The sequence below is a fragment of the Lemur catta genome, chromosome 2 (assembly GCF_020740605.2).
Source record: "Lemur catta isolate mLemCat1 chromosome 2, mLemCat1.pri, whole genome shotgun sequence".
Classification (NCBI taxonomy): Eukaryota; Metazoa; Chordata; class Mammalia; order Primates; family Lemuridae; genus Lemur; species Lemur catta.
This window is the reverse complement of record NC_059129.1, coordinates 132,165,916-132,187,919: the sequence shown is the minus strand read 5'-3', so window position 1 is coordinate 132,187,919 and position 22,004 is coordinate 132,165,916. Positions and strand designations below refer to the sequence as shown.

Here is a 22,004-nt window from a genome sequence, read left to right as displayed (position 1 = left end):
CGGCCTCTTGCATCCACGCTGCACAGTCCCCACAAGCTGTCCTAGAAGGTGACGTGCATGCTGGCTGCCTCTCTGCCGGGTGCTGAGGGACAGGACAATGTTCTCTCCGAGTTTGAGCACCGGCATTTAGGAATCTGCATGCAAACAGTAACACTATTTAACATACCCCAACAGATTAAAACAACGTTACACATATGCCAGCTGCTTTTATCTGTACCTTCTTTTTTTATCTCTTGCAGTTCAGAAACAGATTTCACTCGTATCAGCGATATTCACGCTGGGCCTCCTAACGAAGCCCGTCAGAGGTGTTCTGTGAGGTTCCGGTGGCCAGCCAAAACAAACAAGCAGAAATGAAAACAAACAGATTGCTGAATAAATTCAAATCTGACTAAAATGCTGGCTTGTGTTCAAAATCTTCATCTCCTGGGGTCAGGCCAGGTGACTGGCACCCAGCAATGAGAAGAATGCCCGTCTGGCCTGTTCTACAGCCATGCCCTGCCCTGCCCTGCCCTGCCCTGTCCCCTAGTCAGTGTGGCATGGGTACAGGGCACATCTCTGCCAGCAGAAAATGCCCCCAAGCTTTCCATGGAGGCTACTTCCAGCACAAGATGAGCTGGGGACCAAAGATCACATTGTCAGTTTCTGATTTTTTTCTTTTTTTTTAAAGGAACAAATGAAGCTTTAAAGTTAGCAGAAGTGGATATGTTCCCAGGTCAAGCCACAAAGTCCAGCTTGTCTCATGATGTGCTGGGACACAGGCCTGTTGAACTTACGCGCCACGCATAACAAGTTTCTATGGGAAAGTGGGGTCAGGGCTAGACTGGGGATGCCAAGAAGAATCCACCCCCCCGGGGGTGAGCGAAGGCATCCAGCTTCAGCCTCCAGTTATTGCTGGTGGCCCTTTTCATCTGGGCAGTGGGGGCCGTGAGGGTGCAGGAGTGAGGGTGGGCTCCAGGCACGGAGGAGGGAATGAAGGCCAGGGTGGGGAGGGTGTGCTGAAGAACGAGGGGAGGGGAAAGGAGCAGGTGGACAGGAAGGTCCTTGGCATCTTCAGCCTCAGCCCTGCTGGCCCCAGCCTGGAGTAGCAGGCTGTGGAGACGGGACAGAACTTCCTGTTTCCCTCTGTGCCTTTCCAGCAAATCCCACTGGAGTCAAGGTGGGAAGGAAGAAGGGACATCTCTGCTCACCTTCCTTCCTAATCCCCCCTCCCTTGAAGATATTCTCCACTTCTCCTGGCCACCATTATTTGCTAATATCCTCTCTCGCTCACACGCAGGCTCCCAGAGGTGAACACGGGCAAGTGAGAAGTGGGATGGCAGAGCTGGAGGGGCAGTTAGGCTGAAGGGGGGCGTGGAATCGTGCCACGTCCAGGGTGTGGAGTACGGTGAGGAAAAGGAAGCTGGGAGCAGAGGCAAGAGGTGGAAAGAGGACACCCCCTCATTCGAGCACCTGCCCATCTACAGGAAGGTCTGTAAACCTTAGGTCAAGCCGCCCTGTGAGCAGAATCCACAATCTCTTCCTATACTATAAAGAGCTGCATTGGTTCTGTCACGGGTCCCACTCAGCTGTCCCCACTTGCGTTATTATTGTTCCTGTCGTTATTCTGCAGTTCCATGCAGCTATACAACAGGCTCAGTTGTGTTAGAGAAAAACACTAAAGCTGCTGCTGCCTTGGACAGTTCACTACCAGATAGAACAGAAAATCCAACAGGGGAGAAGACACAAGCCACCCCCCTATGAAGCTGGAAAGTCAGTTTGGAAAGGACTGGAGCACCAAAGGCATGTTTTTATTGTTCTCCAGTTTTTACATAGTTTATCCTCAGTGGATCCTGGATTTTTACATCTGGCTATCCGTTCTACGACAACAGCCCTTAGAACCATATTAAAAAATAGGTTTAGGCCGGGTGCGGTGGCTCACGCCTGTAATCCTAGCACTCTGGGAGGCCGAGGAGGGTGGATCGCTCGAGGTCAGGAGTTCGAGACCAGCCTGAGCAAGAGCGAGACCCTGTCTCTACTAAAAGTAGAAATAAATTATCTAGACAACTAAAAATATATATACAAAAAATTAGCCGGGCATGATGGCACATGCCTGTAGTCCCAGCTACTCGGGAGGCTGAGGCAGTAGGATCGCTTAAGCCCAGGAGTTTGAAGTTGCTGTGAGCTAGGCTGACACCACGGCACTCACTCTAGCCCGGGCAACAGAGTGAGACTCTGTCTCAAAAAAAAAAAAAAAAATATGTTTACATAAGGAAACTGTAAAGCACGAGTATTTTCTTTATCAAATATACTTTAATTGGGAGCCTTTCATCTTCTAATTAGAAGCTTGAACCTCTTAACATATTTTACATTTTTCTTAGCCAGCAGGTTCATTCAGTAATACAGGCACTCCTTTTCCAGAATTATATTTTCCAAAACTTTCTTTCTTAAAAAAGTTCTGCTGATGCATGCTATTTTAAATGCCAAGAGGGTAAGAAGAAAGCCCCACTTTTTGAAGATCGGAATCCAAATATCTCCAAAATGCAAAGCTATTATCATTCATTCATCCCACAAATATTTATTGAGCATCTACTACATGTGTGGGACTGTTCTAGCCATAGATACAGATAGATGCAATGACAGACAACATATTTAAGTGTGCACCCACAACAGAAAGGTGAAAAATAGCATTCAAAGTATGATGGAATTTTGGAATTAGTGGTAAAGTTTCCACAATCTGTGAAGATACTAACAACCACTGAACTGTGCACTTAAAAGCGTGACTTATATAGCATATTAATTATAGCTCAATTAAAAACCTCATTGTAAAAGGTCCCATGGGAGTGTTCTGAGAGAATATGAATGTGTTTTCACCTGGTAAGTATCCAATAAATGTTTTATAAACAATATAATCAGCTATAGCATTTAATTAAAAAATGATTATCTATCTGGAAAAAGAAATGTATATATATAAAATCTTGGATATCACTACAATTGGCATTATCTTTCTATCTATAATTGCCCTTGTAAGTCTAGCTCTGTTAAATGCATCTAAACCTCAGTTGTTTACTTCTCTTGGTCCAGATCATGGCATAGGACAAGTTGGGTAATTATGCATGCCCTTGTCCCAATTAGTCAGAAACCAGCACTGCACTTCCTTTATGTTGTGGAGTCCTGATCCTAACCTGGGGAACTGCTCTTCCGGGCCAGTTCAGCTAAGTTGTCCCACCAGTAAGGATGACCTACCTTTATGTCATTTCCATTGTCCTAATGCTTCCCGTATCCCTGTGAGAACTGATGGAGAGCTAGCATTTGTTGTAAGTAGATCTGTGTCAGCCACTATGAATATGACTAATATAATCATTATTTTTGGCCGTCTTGTCCTATTGTAACATCATCTTCCTGAAACATATCTATTACTAATAATTCCCCATGACACCAAGTAAGCTACTAAAACACATGGAAACCCAGTAAATGTTTTTATTTTGCTGTTTTACCATTCTCTGCCATTCACTCTCAGGAAGAATACTGTATGCCATTATTTAGCCAGATCTAAAAGAGTCACTATATAATACACTAAAATTACAATATGATAGGGCCCTCTAAATTAGGTTTTCTGTTAATAAACTGAGTTTTCAAGAAAAAGCCCCCAATAAGATGTCTTTAACTTCTTGAATGGAATTTTTCTAAAGTCTACTGTCTGCTACGTTCTAAAACAATGTAGAAAATATCATTTAACAGATGCTTTTTCAGATTGCTCACAGAATCGGGAAAGTGTACCAACTTGTTTGCCACCATTCCTGATAGTCTAGGCTTTGGGCTTTTAGAGTTCTCGTATTTACTTTTTAAATTTTCTGTGCCTTCATTTGCTAGCATGTCTTACCATTATCAGATGACTGTCTGTAGCAGCCTGTCAGCCCTCTGCGTTTGCTGCTTCTAACCTGCTTAGCTAAAGCACGTGCGTTTGTGGGTGGGTGTATACGTCTGTGTATGCAAAGAGAGAAGAAAGATGAAGAGGGAAAGGAAAAATGAATAGAAAATAATGTGGAATTCTGGAAGGCTACCTGAAGCCCAGCTGTTTACACTTGTTATCTTTGGGGAGCATGTATTAGGAGATGTTAAACTTCTACTTCAGAAAATTAAATTTTTTTTACCATGAGTGTATTGCTGTAATTTATATAATAAAAATACTCTTCATATTAGTATTTTATATTATACTTTATAATATTACACTTTTATATCATATTACCCAAGCACATAAACTAATCTGGAAATCAAGGTGTCATGAACTGACTCTTCCAGGACGCTCTGAAGAATTGCTAGAGAGAAAAATGCAAGGTTACTGAGTGCCCTGGGGGATTAGGAGAATTTGGCATTGACCTCTAGTTTCAAATCCTATCTCTGATATTTACTAGCTGTTCAACTTTTAAGAAGTTGTTGAACAATCTAATTTTATGATTAGTCTTATCAATAATTAGTATTTCTACTATAAGTAATAATATTTATTATAAATCTTCATCCAGCTGTAACATGTACCCAGGAACTATACTGAGTATTATACAAACATTATCTTTTTTAATCTTTACAACAACCTGATGAAGAAAGCAATGTCACCTGCATCAGTCACTGCTGGAACCCAGGCTCCACTCAGGGAAGGTCCAAGCTGGCAGCCTGAGTCTTCTCCACCAGGTCCTACCACTTCCCTCTGGAAACATTGGGGTTGCCTCTGCCCAACCTAAATCACAAGATTACTAATAGCCACCTCACTGGGTCATTAAAGGAACTAAATAAGGTAATAGGTGTAGGTGCCTCATCAACTCTAATGTACCTTTAAAAATGTCACTTTTGTGACAAGTATCAGCACCACTATTATTACAACCTCCTCATACTTTGTTCCGTCCTCCCTAACTCTTGGCAGTGCTTTAGGTTTTGAGGCACATGAGGTATCCTGAAGTTTAGAAATGTGAAGGTATATTGATGATTAATAATACCACTAGCATTTAAAAGATTCATCAAAAGTATTAAATAGTAAATTTTTCCTTAAGTTAAAATTCTCCTTTGGAAAGAAATGTTTAATCTGTGTGTGTCAAGTGACTGGCTTCAATGAAGAATTCAGATAAAATACCAAGACAGATCCAGAAAGATGAAAGAGATCAAAGGAGTATCTTGGAAAAGAGAAATCCACACCTTAAGGAGAAAGGACATCCACATACAAACAAAAATACCCTTTGAAATCACAGATGGAAAGCTGTCTTCCTTTTGGCATCTTTGTTAAGAAACCACGTCTCTGCTGTTGCACACATTAAAAAAATAACATACACCCCCCCAACACACATCCAGATGTTCACAAATATTCATGATGTGCTTCCAATTTGGCTTAGACTTGTTCTTGATTTATTTTTGATTAAGTTTCATCGGCTTCTGCTGGGGCCCATGAGATGGATGGCACTGCTATAGCACAAATTTAGAACATCTTCATATTCTAAGTAATTGCAGAAAGTCTCTCCAACTACCCCTTATAAATAAATAACTTACGCACAAGCCTCAGGATAGCCAGATAGGAACAGTTGGCTTACTCCTGAACCTGGACTCTAGAGTTGCTAAATTAAGCCTCCATTTCTAATACAAAGATTGATTTATCAAGGGAGGGGAAAAAAAAAACTAGAACATGATTTTTTTTTTTTTGGTAATTCAATAAAATATTAAAGAAGAGGCAAGAGCTGTGCTCTGGGATACTGAGATTTTCCAAAGTTACCACGATAGTTAGCGTCCTTCCAGACACCGAATAGTTGAAACACCAGAGTAACTAAAGCAACCACATTGAACAAATCTGCTCAACATTTTACCATCTTGCTTTCTTGTTCTTAAAATAAAAACCTTGAAACTTCCAAACTGAAAGAAAAGGCAGCTCCAAATCCAAACATACTACCGAAATGGTGTTCAAATAAGAGGGAGCCAGAGAAAGCTCTAATTGATAACGCTTGGTGATGCAGGGCTCACTTTCTGCTGTAAGTCATCTCAGCGCACTGGAGCTGTGATGAGAGATCAGCCTAAAATACGGACCTGTAGGTCAGGATGCCAGAGTCAGGTGTGTGTGGCAACACCAGCAAAGGCTCAGGGCCCTGCCCAAGCAACTTCCACGCTGTGCCCTGCAGGTATCTGCCTAATCTCATTCCAGATGCCAACCCTCCTCAGGCCAAGCAGGGCCCTGGGGGACAGGTGGCCCACTTGGTATGGGCCAGTCTTCACCAAGGGTCTCAAATTTAGACCTTTGACATCATTGCTAAATGACATTATACATACAGCTGCAGAAACCCACTCTAAGGGTCTAAATATAAGCATTCATTACACTCCTTTACATTTTGTCTTGCTTCAAGACCTCACTGCCTCTAGTGTGCTACAAATTAACATTTTTAAATAGCCTGTAATTAGCTTGTGATTAGCCCAAATAAACTACACTGTAATCCTCCATGTTAAAAGTGTTTAATTGTTAGGTGTAAACATTGAGATCACACAATTTTGGCATCCTGGTTTTAATATTCCAGGCCTCCAAAAAGGCACCTGGCCTGGGCCTCACCCACCCTCTGAAAGGTCCTGATTCCCAAAACAGGGGTGCTCCTTTTCCCTGCCAAGCCCTGGCCAAGCACTGGATTCTGCCATCAAAGCATCAGAAAGTGTCTTTACTTGTGTTCCTCAGCTTTTCTCCCCAGTTAGTGTCCATTTGCTGAACACATAGGAATGCTCTATGTTGTATTTAAATAGAAACAACAACAAAGCTCAGATTGTTTGCTTTTTGGCAAGTAATTATATTTTAAGCAGTATGCTAGTTTGGTTTTTGATCCCCCAAGCATAGTATATTTGATTAAAGCAAACAAGCCAAAATCAGTCATTTATAAATGCTCAGGAGCAAAAAGAGAAAATGAAGTTGAAGTTGTTGATCCACATTGGAAAAATCTAAAGACTTCTTGACTCTTAAACTGTTATATCACACCGAACACAGCCAGTTTGCTGGTTTCCACGGTTGCACAAGTAGTCTGTAGCAGTGTCTAAGAGGATAGAAACACACCGGAACTGATTGCAGGGTTAATAAAAACCTTCTTAATTGCCAGAGATATGGGATGCCAAGATCAAATCTGGCACCAAGAGATCTGTTTATGTCCATATTCACGCAGTGCAATGCACAAAAAATGCTGACTAAATTGGGACTGGGCAGTTGATTACAAATGTGACTTTGTCTGAGAAGAGTCAGAGCAGAGAACTGTGTTACCATCTGGCTTAAGATATAATGGCCTCAGTGTATTTTGACATCAAGTGTGTGAATCCCACAGCAGAATGGAGTTTAGACTCACCATCTAATGCCCACAGATACTGATTGCAACCTGAAAAGCAGCAGTAGCCCAAAGCTAGGGAATGATGTAAGTTAAGATAAAAGGAAACAAAACAAAATGCTGTTTAGAGAAACAACCAGGCTTTAGCAGGATAACTGAAGACAATATGCAATAAAATTTTCATCCTTATCCTGTGCAAGTGAAAATAAGAATCCCGGGTGTACCTATGTCTTCTCTGCTTCTATCAGGGAGGGGAGACCAACATTTCCAAAAAAGTGCTGCTCACCTTATGAACTGAGCTGGGGGCAACCTCACTTTCCTGATCATTTTTTCTTCTTTCTTTTTATTTATTTTTTAATTTTTTTATCCAGCCCTTTACAGAAAAACTGATCATTTTCTTGAAATCTGTTTTCCACATGCATTTCTCTCTGTAGCAGTAACAAAAGAAGAACAGTCAATAAAAGGAAACAAAAACCCACACACAGACTGGACTATATGTACATGTTTGCATTAAGCCACAAGCAAAGCAAGATCAAGTTCACCTTGATCCACCCAGTCAAGATTGTGAAATGGCAATCAGTTTTGTTTTGTCACATGAATAGCGATGAATCAGAACAACATTCTATTGTATCTTTTTATATCATTAATAACCTAAGGACCTGTGAAAGAATACCATGTCTCTTTTTTCCCCACATAATATATCTTAGTTTCTAGCCACAGTAAACTTCTTGCGATGGCCTGTAAAGGCCACATTTTGACTTTCCTAAACTGGGTCAGGGCCCCTCTTCTGCATTCCTGCACAGCATTTTAATAGTCTGTTTACTTGCCTCATGCAGAATCATTCCTACCCCACCAACAATCATTTTGATATCACATTTCACTGTCATGCAATATTTTTATTGACATTCCAAGTCCTTAAAGACCTTGGTGCATCTCCGTCTCCACTTGGGCTCCCTTTTCCTTGTACACACGCAGTCACGATAACGCCTTGGCTCAGACGCGTGCTACTGGAGGTGGGGACCTCGTCGGCTCTGTGCCCCACCAACAACCACACAAACTTATTTGCTGCCAACACCCAAACAGATTCAACCTCAGGGATGCCAAGGAAGTTGATACTGCCAGTAATAAAAGCCCACCTTGCACAAGACCCTTTCCTGGCCACAGTGTCACTTTGACAGATGTCAGATTTAGCATCACTAGAGTTGGGCCCATTATGGACTTGGAAAGCTACTGTCATTTCTGATTGCAGCTTCTCCCAGCCAAAAAAGAATCACACGGTGCTCCGGGATGTGCCAAATGTGGAGAAATATGGGCAACTTCCCTGCTGTTCACAAGCACTAATGTCCCAATCCCCAGCAGAGGCAAAGGCTGTGGTCCAAACACACCATTCCTTTAGGGCCCATTTGGTGCTAAATACAAACTCTCACCATAGTTATAAATGTGAATCATAATTCCTGTTTATACTGTTGAAATTTTACCCATCTGTACTTCTGTTGTCTTCATCGAAACTAACTGGCCCCAAAGACACTTTATCACATCCTTTATTCCAGTCAGGATGCGGGTGATTAGGTCCTAGAGAAACAGCCTGACATCCAGTCCAGAAAGTTAATTATTAACATAATTATCGAAACCTTTTATTTTTCAGGGTTAAATCAAGCATCTCTGTGGGAGGGGTGTCTTTTGCTTTGTTTGTTCTCCAGTTGACGACTTAATTAGCTCTTAAGAACAATGCATTTTTTAACTTTTTAAAGCCAAACACAAATACCGAAATTATCTATCCTATCTACAGAATATTTTCTCGATCCCCAAAATTCACCCAGAGAATTTAGAATGAAACAAAGTCATAAACCGATTCAATCCATCCCTCAAAACTTTCCATCCTCAACACTGTCGTCTAACAGCCATTCCCAACCTTTTTGGCACCAGGGATGATAATTTTTCCATGGACAGGGGAGGGGGACAGTTTCAGGATGATTCAAGTGCATTACATTTATTTTGCAGTCAAACCTCTCTGCTAATGATCATCTGTATTTGCAGCCGCTCCCCAGTGCTAGCATCACCACCTCAGCTCCATCTCAGATCATCAGGCATTAGATTCTCATAAGGAGAGTGCACAACCTAGTAGATCCCTCACATGTGCAGTTTACTGTAGGGTTCCCGCTCCTGTGAGAATCTAATGCTGCTGCTGATCTGACAGGTGGCAGAGCTCAGGGGCTGATGCGAGTGATGGGGAGCGGCTGTAAATACAGGTGAAGCTTTGCTTGCTCCCCCTCATCCTTTCCACCTCCTGCTGTGTGGCCCAGGGGTTGGGGACCGCAGTTCTAAATGACTTTTTCTACAGCAAACACAACAACATAATGGTACTTTTGCCCCTATAAAATGTCTTGGGCTTCTAATGTATTACTCTGTATCTCTTCTTATGGCCTCTGGTGGACTATTTCTTCTCCCAGCCATCTCGCACTCAGCTTTGCAGGGCTGCTGACACACACAAAGGAAGTGTTCACCTGCAGGTCCTCAAACCCAAAGCTGCTCCAACCCGGCAGCAAAGCAGGGAGGCAGTTTGTCTACTTGTCTGAAGGCAGAATAGAAAGTGTAGAAATATACGTAAAATTCAGATGCAGTAAAAGGAAACATTACGGACTGAAAGTTACAGCTTTTCAAGACAATGAGTTCCCACCAGGAGTCAAAATCTGTGATGAGCTAAGCACCGTGACAGGGAACTTTCAGCAGGTGGGTAGTGTTTTGGGCATCGCCTCAACGATGGATAACCTCAAAACTAGTCCAGTTTAACACCAACGTCTAGACGTCTGAGCCGTATGAAGGACACATGCAACACCTAGCATCTGACCTGGTCTTCAGCGGCTTTAGCATTCCCCTGTACCGCTGCAACTTACCTGGGATTTCACAGAAAGAATTTAAATATGCCAATTCTGGGTCTTACTTTTCTCGCTAATTACAATTCAAAGAATGGACAGTCAAGCTTCCATCCTGGCTTGAATTAGGTCCCATCCATTTCACTCACCACCAAATTCTTGCACCTTTGATGGGAACTAATTAAGCTCATGTGGTGTATTCCCCCCACCCCCCAGGACCGTCTTTTGCGGCTCTGGAACAGAGCACACCAAATTAGCCCCATCTGTCTAAATGGGAAGGAGGGGCCGGGTGTGGTGGCTCACACCTGTCATCCCAGCACTTTGGGAGGCCGAGGCAGGAGGATAGCTTGAAGCCAGGAGTTCAAGACCAGCCTGAGCAAGTGGGATACCCTGTCTCTACAAAAAACAGAAAACTTAGCCAGGCGAGGTGGCATGTGTCTGTGGTCCCAGCTACTCAAGAGGCTGAGGCAGAAGCCCAGGAGTTGGAGGTTGCAGGGGGCTATGATAACGCCACTGCCCTCTAGTCCAGGCGAGAGAGTACAACTCTGTCTCAAAAAAATAAAAATAAATGGGAAGGAGGTTATTTATCCCATCAACAGGCAGGCTTCCTTTCTTTTCCTAACCAACTAGAATTGTAAGAGCAGTTTAGTGTGGAATCAGAGATCTACCAACTCACAGCAATCATTACCTTGCATGGTAAAATGTCCAAGGAGGCCACAAAGTATACCACCAGACTGAAAGTCGAGGTAAAAATTGCAACATTCAAGAATTCGGTGCAAAATTTAAGTTGTTGTTCTGTGGTAATCTTGCCAAAATGAAAGTACTTTTCTATTAACCAGGTTCCAATAAGAGAACCTAATGAATTTTAATAGAGCGTGGAAGTCTTTTGACACGAGGTTACATTTTTCATAAAAAGGAAATAACCCCACCATTCACACATGCTAGGGAACAAAGTTATAGGAAAGAAGCCCTTGACAACCATGACGCCCACATCGGCCAAGGTGTCGGCTCCAGGACGATGGTGCTCTGCCCCCAACTGACACTTCTCAGCCTCAACCAACTTTACAAAACTAACTCCCATCCCTGTCGACTACTAAATCAGTAGGGAAAAAAGCAAGAGAAACAGTTAATATTTCGCAGTCATAATAGCAGATTACTCCTGACCCAAAGAATCTTTACTTCGGTTGAACTAAGGAAAGAAATAAAAGTGCATTGTCTTGTGGTAGAAACAGAATATACAACAGTGGTACCCAAATAACTGCTTGTTGGGTCCCTTACATAAGAGGAATCCTTCTGTATAACATAAAAGGAAAGATTAATAAAAGAACTATCTGTTCATAATTAGTTCTAAATTAGTTGCTTAATTATTGGGGAGTTTTTTTGGTTTTTTTTTTTTTTGTTCTCAGTCTAAGTAGATTTTTTTCAGTGGGGGCTGGGGAGGGAATAAGGATTCAATTGAATCAGCAGTTTTCAAACTTTTTTCAAAGGCAGAGGAACTTTGATATTCAAAACAGAGCCAGGTAGCCCCCCTGTACATGAGATGGTCCGGAAGGAGGTGGTCTGGATGAGAGAATAAAGAGGGTTGGGTTTTTTCTTCTGCCTCGCCCCTCACCCTCTTCCTGAGAAGAGGTCAAGACAGGGAAACAAAACAATCTGAATGGCAGGGAACTAAAATGAATCCAATATGTAGCAAATTTAAACAGATAAATATAGAAGCTTCAGTAAGATATGTTATAGCCAACATATAGTATGGAACTACTAGCACACACAGAAATTAAATAGAGCTCACCTAAGCCATTTATTTACTATCACATGCAAGTCCAAATGCTCCACTAATTACACACATAAAGGTCTTTACGAAACAGCCAAATGATTTCATGCACCTAAGTGAGAGAGAATATAGCAATGAAAGATGGTTATGACAAAGAATTCACAAAGGTGTGGAAGAAGAACTATAATAAAATGTTAAGCAAAAAAGCAAGAAGTGATATATATATATGTATATATATATATATATCACTTGTGTGTATATATATATATATATATATATATATATATATATACATACACACACACACACACACACACACACACAGGATTGTACTGCAGATTTTAAAATGCCCAGAAAAACACTGAAAGGGTACCTACTAAAATACCCACATGGTTATCGCTACGTGACAGATTATGGGTGATTTCTTGCTTCTTTAAATTTTATATTGTTTTTCAAAAAAAGAAAAGGAGAAGGGAAGGAAAGAGAAAAAAGAACTGGCTTAGCCGCCCTTTGCGCTTAGAACTGATAAAAATGTAGTATAATAAAAACATCCTTTTCCTTTAAGTCAAAAAAAGGACTGGTCCTCCGGGGATGTGCATGTCTACCTGCACAGAGCAGCAGCCTGCAGACAGGTGCCCCAGGCCGCCAGGCCTGCAAGGAGGACCCAGGAGGAGCCCGAACCCGAGCAGCCCGCTCAGCAGAGGTCTGTGCCCAGCGCCTCCACTCACCACATCCAGGTCCTGGGAAACCCGCCGTTTCCGCAGCTCCTCCATCCTCTCGCACACGTCGGAGAAGCAGGTGTTGTAATAATCTGCATACTGCTGCGCCAGGTCGTCGATGTTTCCCAGTGAGCCGTCCTGAGCAGCAGGAAGAAACAGGAAAAGAACACAGGCGGTCAGGGCAGCGCACCTTGTTAAAGCCCACAGCCACTGGACCTCCCACTACGCAGCGTCCATAGAAAATAACGGCCCATGTTTATTAAGCGGCGAGCATTAAGTGCCAGTCTAAGTTTCCCATATGAGATCTCCTAATACTCAGGACAGCCCTCTGAGATGGGGCTTGTTTTTTCCCTCACTGTATCAATGGGCAAACAGTAGCTCAAAGAAGTTGAGTGGCTGCCCAGGGATCCCAGGACCAGGAAGAAGCAAAGAGGCCAGATCTCCAACCTGGAACTGTCTGGTGCCAAGGTCATGGGCTTCAACCTGCACCTCTCTACCTGCCTAGCGGGACTAGCAGAAAATGCCAGGGAAGTGCCTTCAGCAAGGGCACAGTGTAAGAGGCCCCCTAACGCCAGCGCAGCCCCTGGCCACGCCAGCACCTCCTGGGAAGCTCATGAAAGAGACAGATGCCAGGATCACCTCCAGAAATTCTAACTGGAGCCTGAGAATTCAGAAACCAATGGGGAGAAATGTTACATCTCAGACATAGCTTACCAAACATCATCTTGTAAGCTCTTACAAAAGTAGAAAATCTTTTTGTCATTTATGTTCATTTGTATTCATTATTCATTATTCTAGTCATTAATATTCATATTATTCATTAGACTTATTTATTAATCATTCCAAGTACAGGTGCAAGAGTACATGCTACAAATCACCTAAATAAATAAGTAAACATGTCACTTGTCTCTTCACCAAGACAAGTGCCCAAGTCGTTGCTCTGGAGCCCATTCTCCGAGTTTACACCCAGCTCTGCTGCCTTGTACTGGTTCACTGGCCTGGGGCCTGTTTCTTCAGTGCTCAGGAACACTGGAATGGTCACAGCACCCACATCACATGGGGAGCACTGAGACCTTACCCTGCTCATATGTTCTGCCTGGCACCTAGTAAGTGCTCAAAACTTATTGTGGTGTAACATGCACTAGAAGCCCATGTTTCATACTGCAGCCTTCCTTTAGCTGAGGGGAGTCCTAGATGCACGTCTGAGCACCTACATGGAGGAGACGGATGCTGCGTCCCTGTGTAAGCTGTGCCACTTCTTCCACCAATTCATTCGTGCAGAAAGACATCCCCTCTCCTGGGCTCCTTTTTACCTCCCAATATGTTACTCTTTGGCACGAATAGATAACTTGACCAAGACAACCGAGGAAAATACAACTTTCAGACAACACAAAGTTGCACGCATATTTTCCGTTTTACAGACTGCTTGCCAGCCCCTGCGGCTATTTAATGCAGGTGCACCACCCACGGCAACACAGGCCCGCTCCTGCAGAGCGGGTGTAGGTGCAGACAGGGCTTGGGAGTCAGGTTTCTCCCAAAGCCTTTCTGCTCAAGACCTAACGCCCGGTCAGGCAGAGTGAGGACCAGCCCTACCCGACTTCTGCATTCACTGATTTTACAGAACTAAGGAAGAGGAGAAACAGAAATCGAAAGAAATGATTTTTTTAGAAACGCTCCTTCCTTTCCCACCAGTAACATGTGCTACATTTGAGGAAACTGCTTCAAAGTTCCTCGTACAGACCTAGGGACAACAAGGGCTCTTCCGAGGCCAGGAAGATCTTTGAACATTTGAACATGTTTGAGCAAAAGACCTCTCTACAGTCGGTCTGTCTGTCTGAGATGACTGGCTAGACCCACAGACCCACAGCAGCCAGGGTGGGAGCCCTCCCTCCTCAAAATGTGGATGGTCACATGTCCAGGACAGCAATGACATCAGTCAGGATGGAAATCTGCTGCCGACCCTCTGAGGCCATGCACAGCGGCCTCCCGTCTTTGCTTTACTGCCTCCAGGAAAGGCAACTGCCTCAAAACAGAAAGAATCTCTCTTGGGCGGAGAGGGAGCCAGGCCAGAACAGCTGAAGGTGGGGTTCCTGCAATATGCAGTGATAAATCAAATTATAATCCTGAGGACTGCCCTGACTCGTTGCAACTCAACAACACATGCCCCCTGGGCCACAGCACAAACAATCACAACCTCCCAACTGGTTTTCCGTCTCCTTCCCCACCTGGCCCAATCTGCCACCAAAGTGATCTTGCTAAGCAGAGATCTGACCGTGTCTCCCTCCGCTGAGAGCCTTCCACGCCACGCCCTTCACCCACCCTGCAAAATAAACCCGAAACGTACCAGCCTGGCTCTCGGTCCCCTCATCTGGGGTCCCCATTTCCAGCCCAGTGAAGGCCTGTGGACTGAGGGGGCCAGAGAAGAGCCAGACAGCCACAGGCAGCCTCCTCCAGCAGCGCAAGGCAGGGCCCCCCAACCCCCATCAGCACACACACACACAGGGAACTGAGGGAAACTACTAGAAGAAGCTAGGAGAGGAGGAGGGCAGAAGAGCAGCTCCCATGGGCTCATCTGTTCTGACCACCAGCTACTAACAGCCACGACTAGGAGAGCAAAGCGCCAGCCCCAGGGAGGCAAGGGCTCGATTCCACGGCTGCCTGGGCCACGCAAGGAAGCACCTGGGCAGTCCCCAGGACAAAGGGAACTGGGCCACCTTTAGCATCAGGGCACCCACCCCATTAAACTAGGGATGTTTGCTTACACTTCAAAGAAACAAAGTCCTCACCATCCCCATTCTCACAGCTCTCCCTAGCATATATTAGGAATAAAATTCAAAGGCGCACCCTTCTCAGTGTGACTTTGAGGGCAAAGGGTAGCAACTTTTCATGAGTTATAGACCCAATCCCCACCACGGCCCATGCCCCTGGGAGATCCTGGGCTCTTCAAAGTTGCTGTTATCCTCATCCAGAGACTTCTGCCTTCATCCATCCAGGAAATGAAAGACACCTGCCGCCTTTGACCAACTAGAACAAACGTCCTGGTCTTCTAATACCCAAGTGAACTTGTTAAGAGGGTTACAGCCACACACCTCCCCGTGGGCTTGCTGTTCTGGAATGGAAACCAATCACTCTCTTACACACAGAGCCCCACGCCGCGGTGTCCAACGTGGAGTTCTGGTTTCTGTCAATAGTAACCAGCTTTCATGTTTGGGAACTGTCAGACCTATCACAGCAGACTGTTTTCTTGGACTAATCAAAGCCAGCAGAAAAAAATTAGAAGACAAATATTTATATAGCTTTGTTCAAACTACTTTTCCCCCTTTTTCTCTCTTTTCTCATATATCCTAACAACATTCTGATGATCCAGGAAAAAACAAACTCAGTTTCTCCTATACTCTTATAACACAGATCACTTCTGACACCAACCAGATGTGTGTGGGTTTCGCCCCCCACACCAACCAAGCAATCAGTTCTGCAGCGGACACCAGCTGGCGGTTCTCTACTTCAATTCTATCGCCCTGGAGACTGCGTCCGATCCCACAGGGAGAGGGCGCCGTCCCCCAAAATTGCCCTCCACTTCCGACACCAATAGCAAGCTCCAGGTTGTTTTACCAGCTACAAAGTGGGGTTCCCGCAGTCCCCTCCTTGGGTCTGATTAATTTGTTAAAGCAGCTCACAGAACTCAGGGAAACACTGTACTTACATTTACCGGTTAATAATAAAGGTTATTACAAAGGATACCGATGAACACCAGATGAAGACATGCATAGGGCAAGGTATGGGGGAAGCGGCTCACATCTCCCCTGCCCTCTCGAGACTTGCCACCCTCCAGAAACCTCCAAGTATTCAGCTCAGTACCCAGTCTTTGGGTTTTTAGGGAAGCTTTATCATGTAGGCATGACTGATTAAATCAAAGGCCATTGGTGACTGGCTCAACCTTCAGCCCCTCTCCCCCTCCCTGGAGGTTGAGGGGTAGAGCTGAAACTCCCAACCAGTAATCCTGCCAGAGTCTTTCCTGCGACCAGCCCCCATCCTGAAGCTACCTAGGGGTGGCTAGCCATCAGTCAAGTCTTTAGCATACAAAAAGACAGGTCACTTTAGAGATTCCAACTTGTTTTGCCAGTAAACAAGGTTAAGACCAAATACAAATTTCACAATATCACAAGCATCTTCAAAGCCAATTCTTCTGTTATAAAGTTTGCAAGCTACTGATCAAACTTTTTTTTTCTTACTAGTGAAATTCTCTATCCCACTTCCAATCACTTAAAACTCCCCCCAAATTATTTGGAGACCTGAAAGATATATCTGTTGCTCATGAGGAAGAAAGCAGCTGTTGACTCAACTCTGGCCAAAGAAAGCCAACATTTCACACCCTGTAATATGCTGTAATAGCCGCTGTTCACTCCAGATAATAATTTAGAACAGGGTGGCATAGCTGCCTTTACATTTTCCCAAATCGCTTTCCAGATGTGCAGTAAGTCCCCATAATTACCACTTTCATCAGTCTTCATGACTCAAATGCTGAGAAAGGCAAAAGTATAAAAGAATGTGTATTTTTTAGAAGTAGGCCTTGTCTGACATTCCCCCCAAAGAGAATCTTTTACAGCCCAATCAAGTGGAACCAACAAACTAGCTGAGGATTCTCTTTATCCACTCAAAACCCAGGCTCTTAAAAAACAAATAATAATAATGATAATCGGTGTGGGAGGAAAACTTTGGGAAGCGATGAATGTGTTTATGGCAGTGCTGGTTTGGCCAGGGTATGCTTACCCCCAACTCTGAGCTGTAGACATTAAATACGCACAGCTTTGTACATGTCAATTACACCTCAATAAAGTGACCGTTTTAAAAAAGTCCATCCTCTTTCAGGACTATCTGACAACTTTTGCATCCTTTTTATCCAACTTGTTCTTATTTGAGGTAGCTACAGACCTCAGTGAGATATTTTTCACAGACTCAGTGAAAATATTTAATTTTACTAAAAATATTTGCAACATGAGTCTGTAGGAAATCTAAATCATGCAGCTGATGTTTCAATAGCATCGCACTTGTGCATCTTTCTTTTCAAGAATGTTAAGTCTGTGTCTGACTCAACACCTCACAATGCTAAGGTCAAGAGGCATTGATGCTGCAAAGTAAACTTCTAACCATAACAAGACTTTACATCATCTCTAATGAAGACTTTAGATTCATTATAATAAATATCACTATTAAAACACTAAAACAGATTCCTTTTGAAATGTTTTCTTTTCTTTTAAAGTGTTCAAAAAGTTCTGGCCTACAGTTTATTATTGGCCTCATCTGTTTCACTTCTTCCTTATTTTTCCCCTTCGGTTCTCGGGCATTAGGCTTAAACATTAGTTCAAGTTGAGCAAAAGGGGAAAACTTTATTTCCTCAAAAGAATTTTTTTAAGTAAATTGTGAAATTTTGTATTATCTTTCTATAAGAATTTTCGCATCCCTGTCTACAAAAACAAGAAAAAAGATGCATGTGGTTTCAAGTTCTCTTTCCTTTTGGTATTATAGAACCAGGCATCTGTCTGTTCAACTGTCCGTTTCACTTGGTCCAGACTTAATCTGTGGTCCCACTACCAGTGTCAGCTCAATGGAAGACAAACTTGTGTAACCTTCCCCCAAAGCCACAGAGCACACAGATCTCGAACACTCATCTTTCAAACAACCAACATACAAATATAGCGATAAGGGCATTGTATCCAACAGTTCCGACTGGGGTGACTGTTTTTGCAATTAAGGAGAAAAGAAACTGAGCATTGTTCTCTCAATTTGCTTAACAGTATTCCTGATATTTATCCCAATGCACTTCTGTCTCTGGAAAATTCAAGAACTAAAATGACTATAAAAACAGAAGGCTTCTGTATCATTACCTTTGTTATTTTTCCTGTTCTTTCCCCAGATGTCATTTATGGTTTAGAATATATATGTTGACAGACTTAATGGGGTAAAAAAGAAAAAAAAAAAAAAAAAAAACTCTGTGAAAATACCAGGAGATACAACGTAATCTGTCTCCTGCAGACTATATGCAAATTGTGCAAATGAACTTGTGGTCCTCCTATTTCATGTATCTATAAAGGCAGAGCCCCAAGAGGAAACTCAAATGTGTTGTTCTAACTCCCCAGAGTTGAGGCGAAGAAAGAACAGACTCCTGACTCATTTACTGTTTCTCTACCTTTTCTATCCACAACAAGAAGTACATATATGATATATTTTGTGTAATATAAATTCTGTTACCCCTGTTCTTCCGGAGAGGGATGGATGGAGATTATATATATATATATCTTCATCTATATTCCCTCCAAGCCAAATCCACTAAATGAAATCACTGCAATACAATGAAGCCTAACTAGTTTCTTGAGTGACTTCACAATGTGTTTTACATACCTTGTTCAGCCTCACTGAATCCATGCAATGTGCAACGTCACTGTTGGCACTGGCTCTATCATCCCACCTTGCCGTGTCATTCTGGAGAAATTCATTGAGTAACTGATCTCAAATATTGTTCTGAGTTATAACTCCCAGTGTTTCTACAGATGGTTTAAGCTGGAATCCAGTTTGTCTCAGGAAAAAGTTTTTAACATGTAGCAACTAAAAACATACACTAACGGGACGCATTAGATCATGCTGAAGGCGAGTGAGGGCCCTGGGGGCCCACCCACATGGCAGGTGGCTGAAGCAGGGCTGATTTCATACGTTCCACTCCCCTCTCTCCAAAAACACGCAGAATTTGCCAGTGCAATGTCTGATTCTTGCTTTGGCAAATATGGCCATGGTGTCACCACTGGACATAAGTGGGTCCCAGTTAACACAAATCCCCTCCTAGGGAATGAATGGCCTCCCAGAAGGCAGGATTGACCACACCGCCCTTTCCAGAACTCTCTCAGCTCCCTTTTCTAGAGCAGTGGTCTCCAAACGTCTGGGGAAAATATATCAGGACAACAATTGGGGCATAGAACCTCCTCAGTATATGTACGTTTATTTATGAATATACATTATATCTATCTGTGTTAAACTATAAACAATAATATCAATTTTATTTATAACTATAATTATGTTAAAATATAAGCAAAAATAGGCATTTTAAGTGAGATAAAAACAGGTATAAATAAAGAGTTTGGGCTGGGCGCGGTGGCTCACGCCTGTAATCCTAGCACTCTGGGAGGCCGAGGCGGGCGGATCGTTTGGGCTCAGGAGTTCGAGACCAGCCTGAGCGAGAGCGAGACCCCGTCTCTACTAAAAATAGAAATAAATTATCTGGACAACTAAAAATATATATAGAAAAAATTAGCCGGGCATGGTGGCGCATGCCTGTAGTCCCAGCTACTCGGGAGGCTGAGGCAGTAGGATCGCTTAAGCCCAGGAGTTTGAGGTTGCTGTGAGCTAGGCTGACGCCACGGCACTCACTCTAGCCCGGGCAACAAAGTGAGACTCTGTCTCAAAAAAAAAAAAAAAAAAAAAAAAAGAGTTTGAAGTTCCTTCCTATTCCCAAATGGATAAGCAACTGCAGTGCTATTCACCCTGCAGAGCATGACCCAGTAGGAGTTGAACAGGTCAAGGTTGGACCAGAGAAGCCCAACTGCTACAGGTGACATGGGAGCTGGTCAAACAGCCCATACAGGCTGCTGCCTCCACCTCTAGTACTGACGTGAAGTCACCCTAGGTCAGACAGGCAGGCATTTAGGAAGTTAGATGTGAATGAGAACAAGGACAAAACAGAGCCCACGAGGACACTGGAACCATGAAGACAACTTGAATCCACCTCTGTTTCTCAACAACTCCAACCGTGGTGCCACCGGTGATCCACAAGAGAAGGTTGTGCTCTTCACAATGGACCTGCACACCTAGGAAAAGGACTAGGAATAGGAGGAGACCTGGCATGTCCTGGGGGTGCTGTGGGTCCCCGTGCTGCCTCATGCCAACAAGGTGAGCTAGCAGATCAGTGACACCATGTGTGAGCTGCCTGGCGTCCTCTGCCAACCTTCAGGGTCTAAAAAACATGGCTGCTGCTGATTCACTGCCAGCCTCCATATCTCACATAAGGTATCTTTTGTGGCTGTCCCTAACCCACAAACACATTGGGAAGGGTTAACAAAGCACAAGCCACCACAGGGTCTTAAGATGGATTTAGACATTTGAGACCAACATTTGATTAAATGCTACTGCACAATGTGGCACAGCATAGAGGAGCACAGAACAGAATGGAAAATGTTGGAGCCCATCTCCTGAAGTTGTGTATATGAATCACTGTACTGGATCACAATGTCAAATATATTCCTTCCAGTGAATCTGTGGCAAAAGTTTCAAAGTCACTGATGGAGATCACCTCCCAGGCTGCAGCCCTGGGGGTTCTCCCACTTTCTCTATTTTAGAACCTCACTTCCTCCGGGTCTCCTGGTCACTCTCAAGCCCTCCTCCTCAGCTCACCCTTAAACACGGACGCTTCCCGGGTGCTCTGCACTGTTCTCTTCTTATACTCTCTGCTCTCCTGGGGAAATGTCATCTGTGGTAGGATGGAATGAAAAACATCTTTTCCTCTCATGTATTTCCATCAGGCCCAATGCAGCCTTCTTAACCCTGGGATTTGAAAGCCTTGAGATTTTTAGCAAAAACGTTATTACCAAAATTTTATGCATGAACTAGTAATCCCTAATTACCAGCTGGGAAGGAATTTGAACAAACTCAGTTTCCTGGCCATGGAGATTATGGCCATAGCTATAATCCATGGTCACAGAAAAGGCCTCCCCCACATCCCTCACACCTCTGCACATCACGTTGATTATCAGGTGCGATGAAGAAAGTGATGAAGGCTATAAAATTTGCTTGTGTTTGTGGCCTTCTATCAACAATTTATAGGTTATTTCATTAATTCAAATAATATTTACTGAACATCTACTATGTTTCTGGTGCTGTGCTAGGTGCTAAGTATACAATATAAAATCAAGAAACATGAATTTTTATTATTACTAGACAGAGCAAAATTAGTCATTAGCTTATTTTAATGCAGTCATATGGTTAAGTCATGAGAATTTGAAGGGATTTATTAAGCTGTTTACTTAATATAAGATCTCTTCGGAACTAAAAGCTCTGAAAAATCCAGTCTACTGGTGATCAGTGGCTCCAAAGAGTGTTGCACAGGAACCTTGAGAACTTGAAAATGCAAAGAGAAGAATGTGTACATTGATCATTTATTTATTGAGTCAGACAAATATGGACATTTGGATTTAGCAGATGGCAATTTTTAGACTGAACTCATTTTCCATTTCTAAACTGCCCTGAGCTTAATAGAATCAGATTTGGAAAGAATAGCAGAGCTAATTGGGTG

General features: G+C 43.3%; 1 protein-coding gene across 1 annotated transcript in view; it reads right to left on the bottom strand.

The window, feature by feature from the left end:
• The window catches only part of SASH1 (SAM and SH3 domain containing 1), a 166,784-nt gene that overhangs the window by 116,291 nt on the left and 28,489 nt on the right, over window positions 1–22,004 (bottom strand). The window contains exon 2 of the mRNA XM_045544547.1: window positions 12,677–12,805. Coding sequence (XP_045400503.1) covers window positions 12,677–12,805 — 129 coding nt within the window. The remainder of the gene's footprint in view (window positions 1–12,676; window positions 12,806–22,004) is intronic.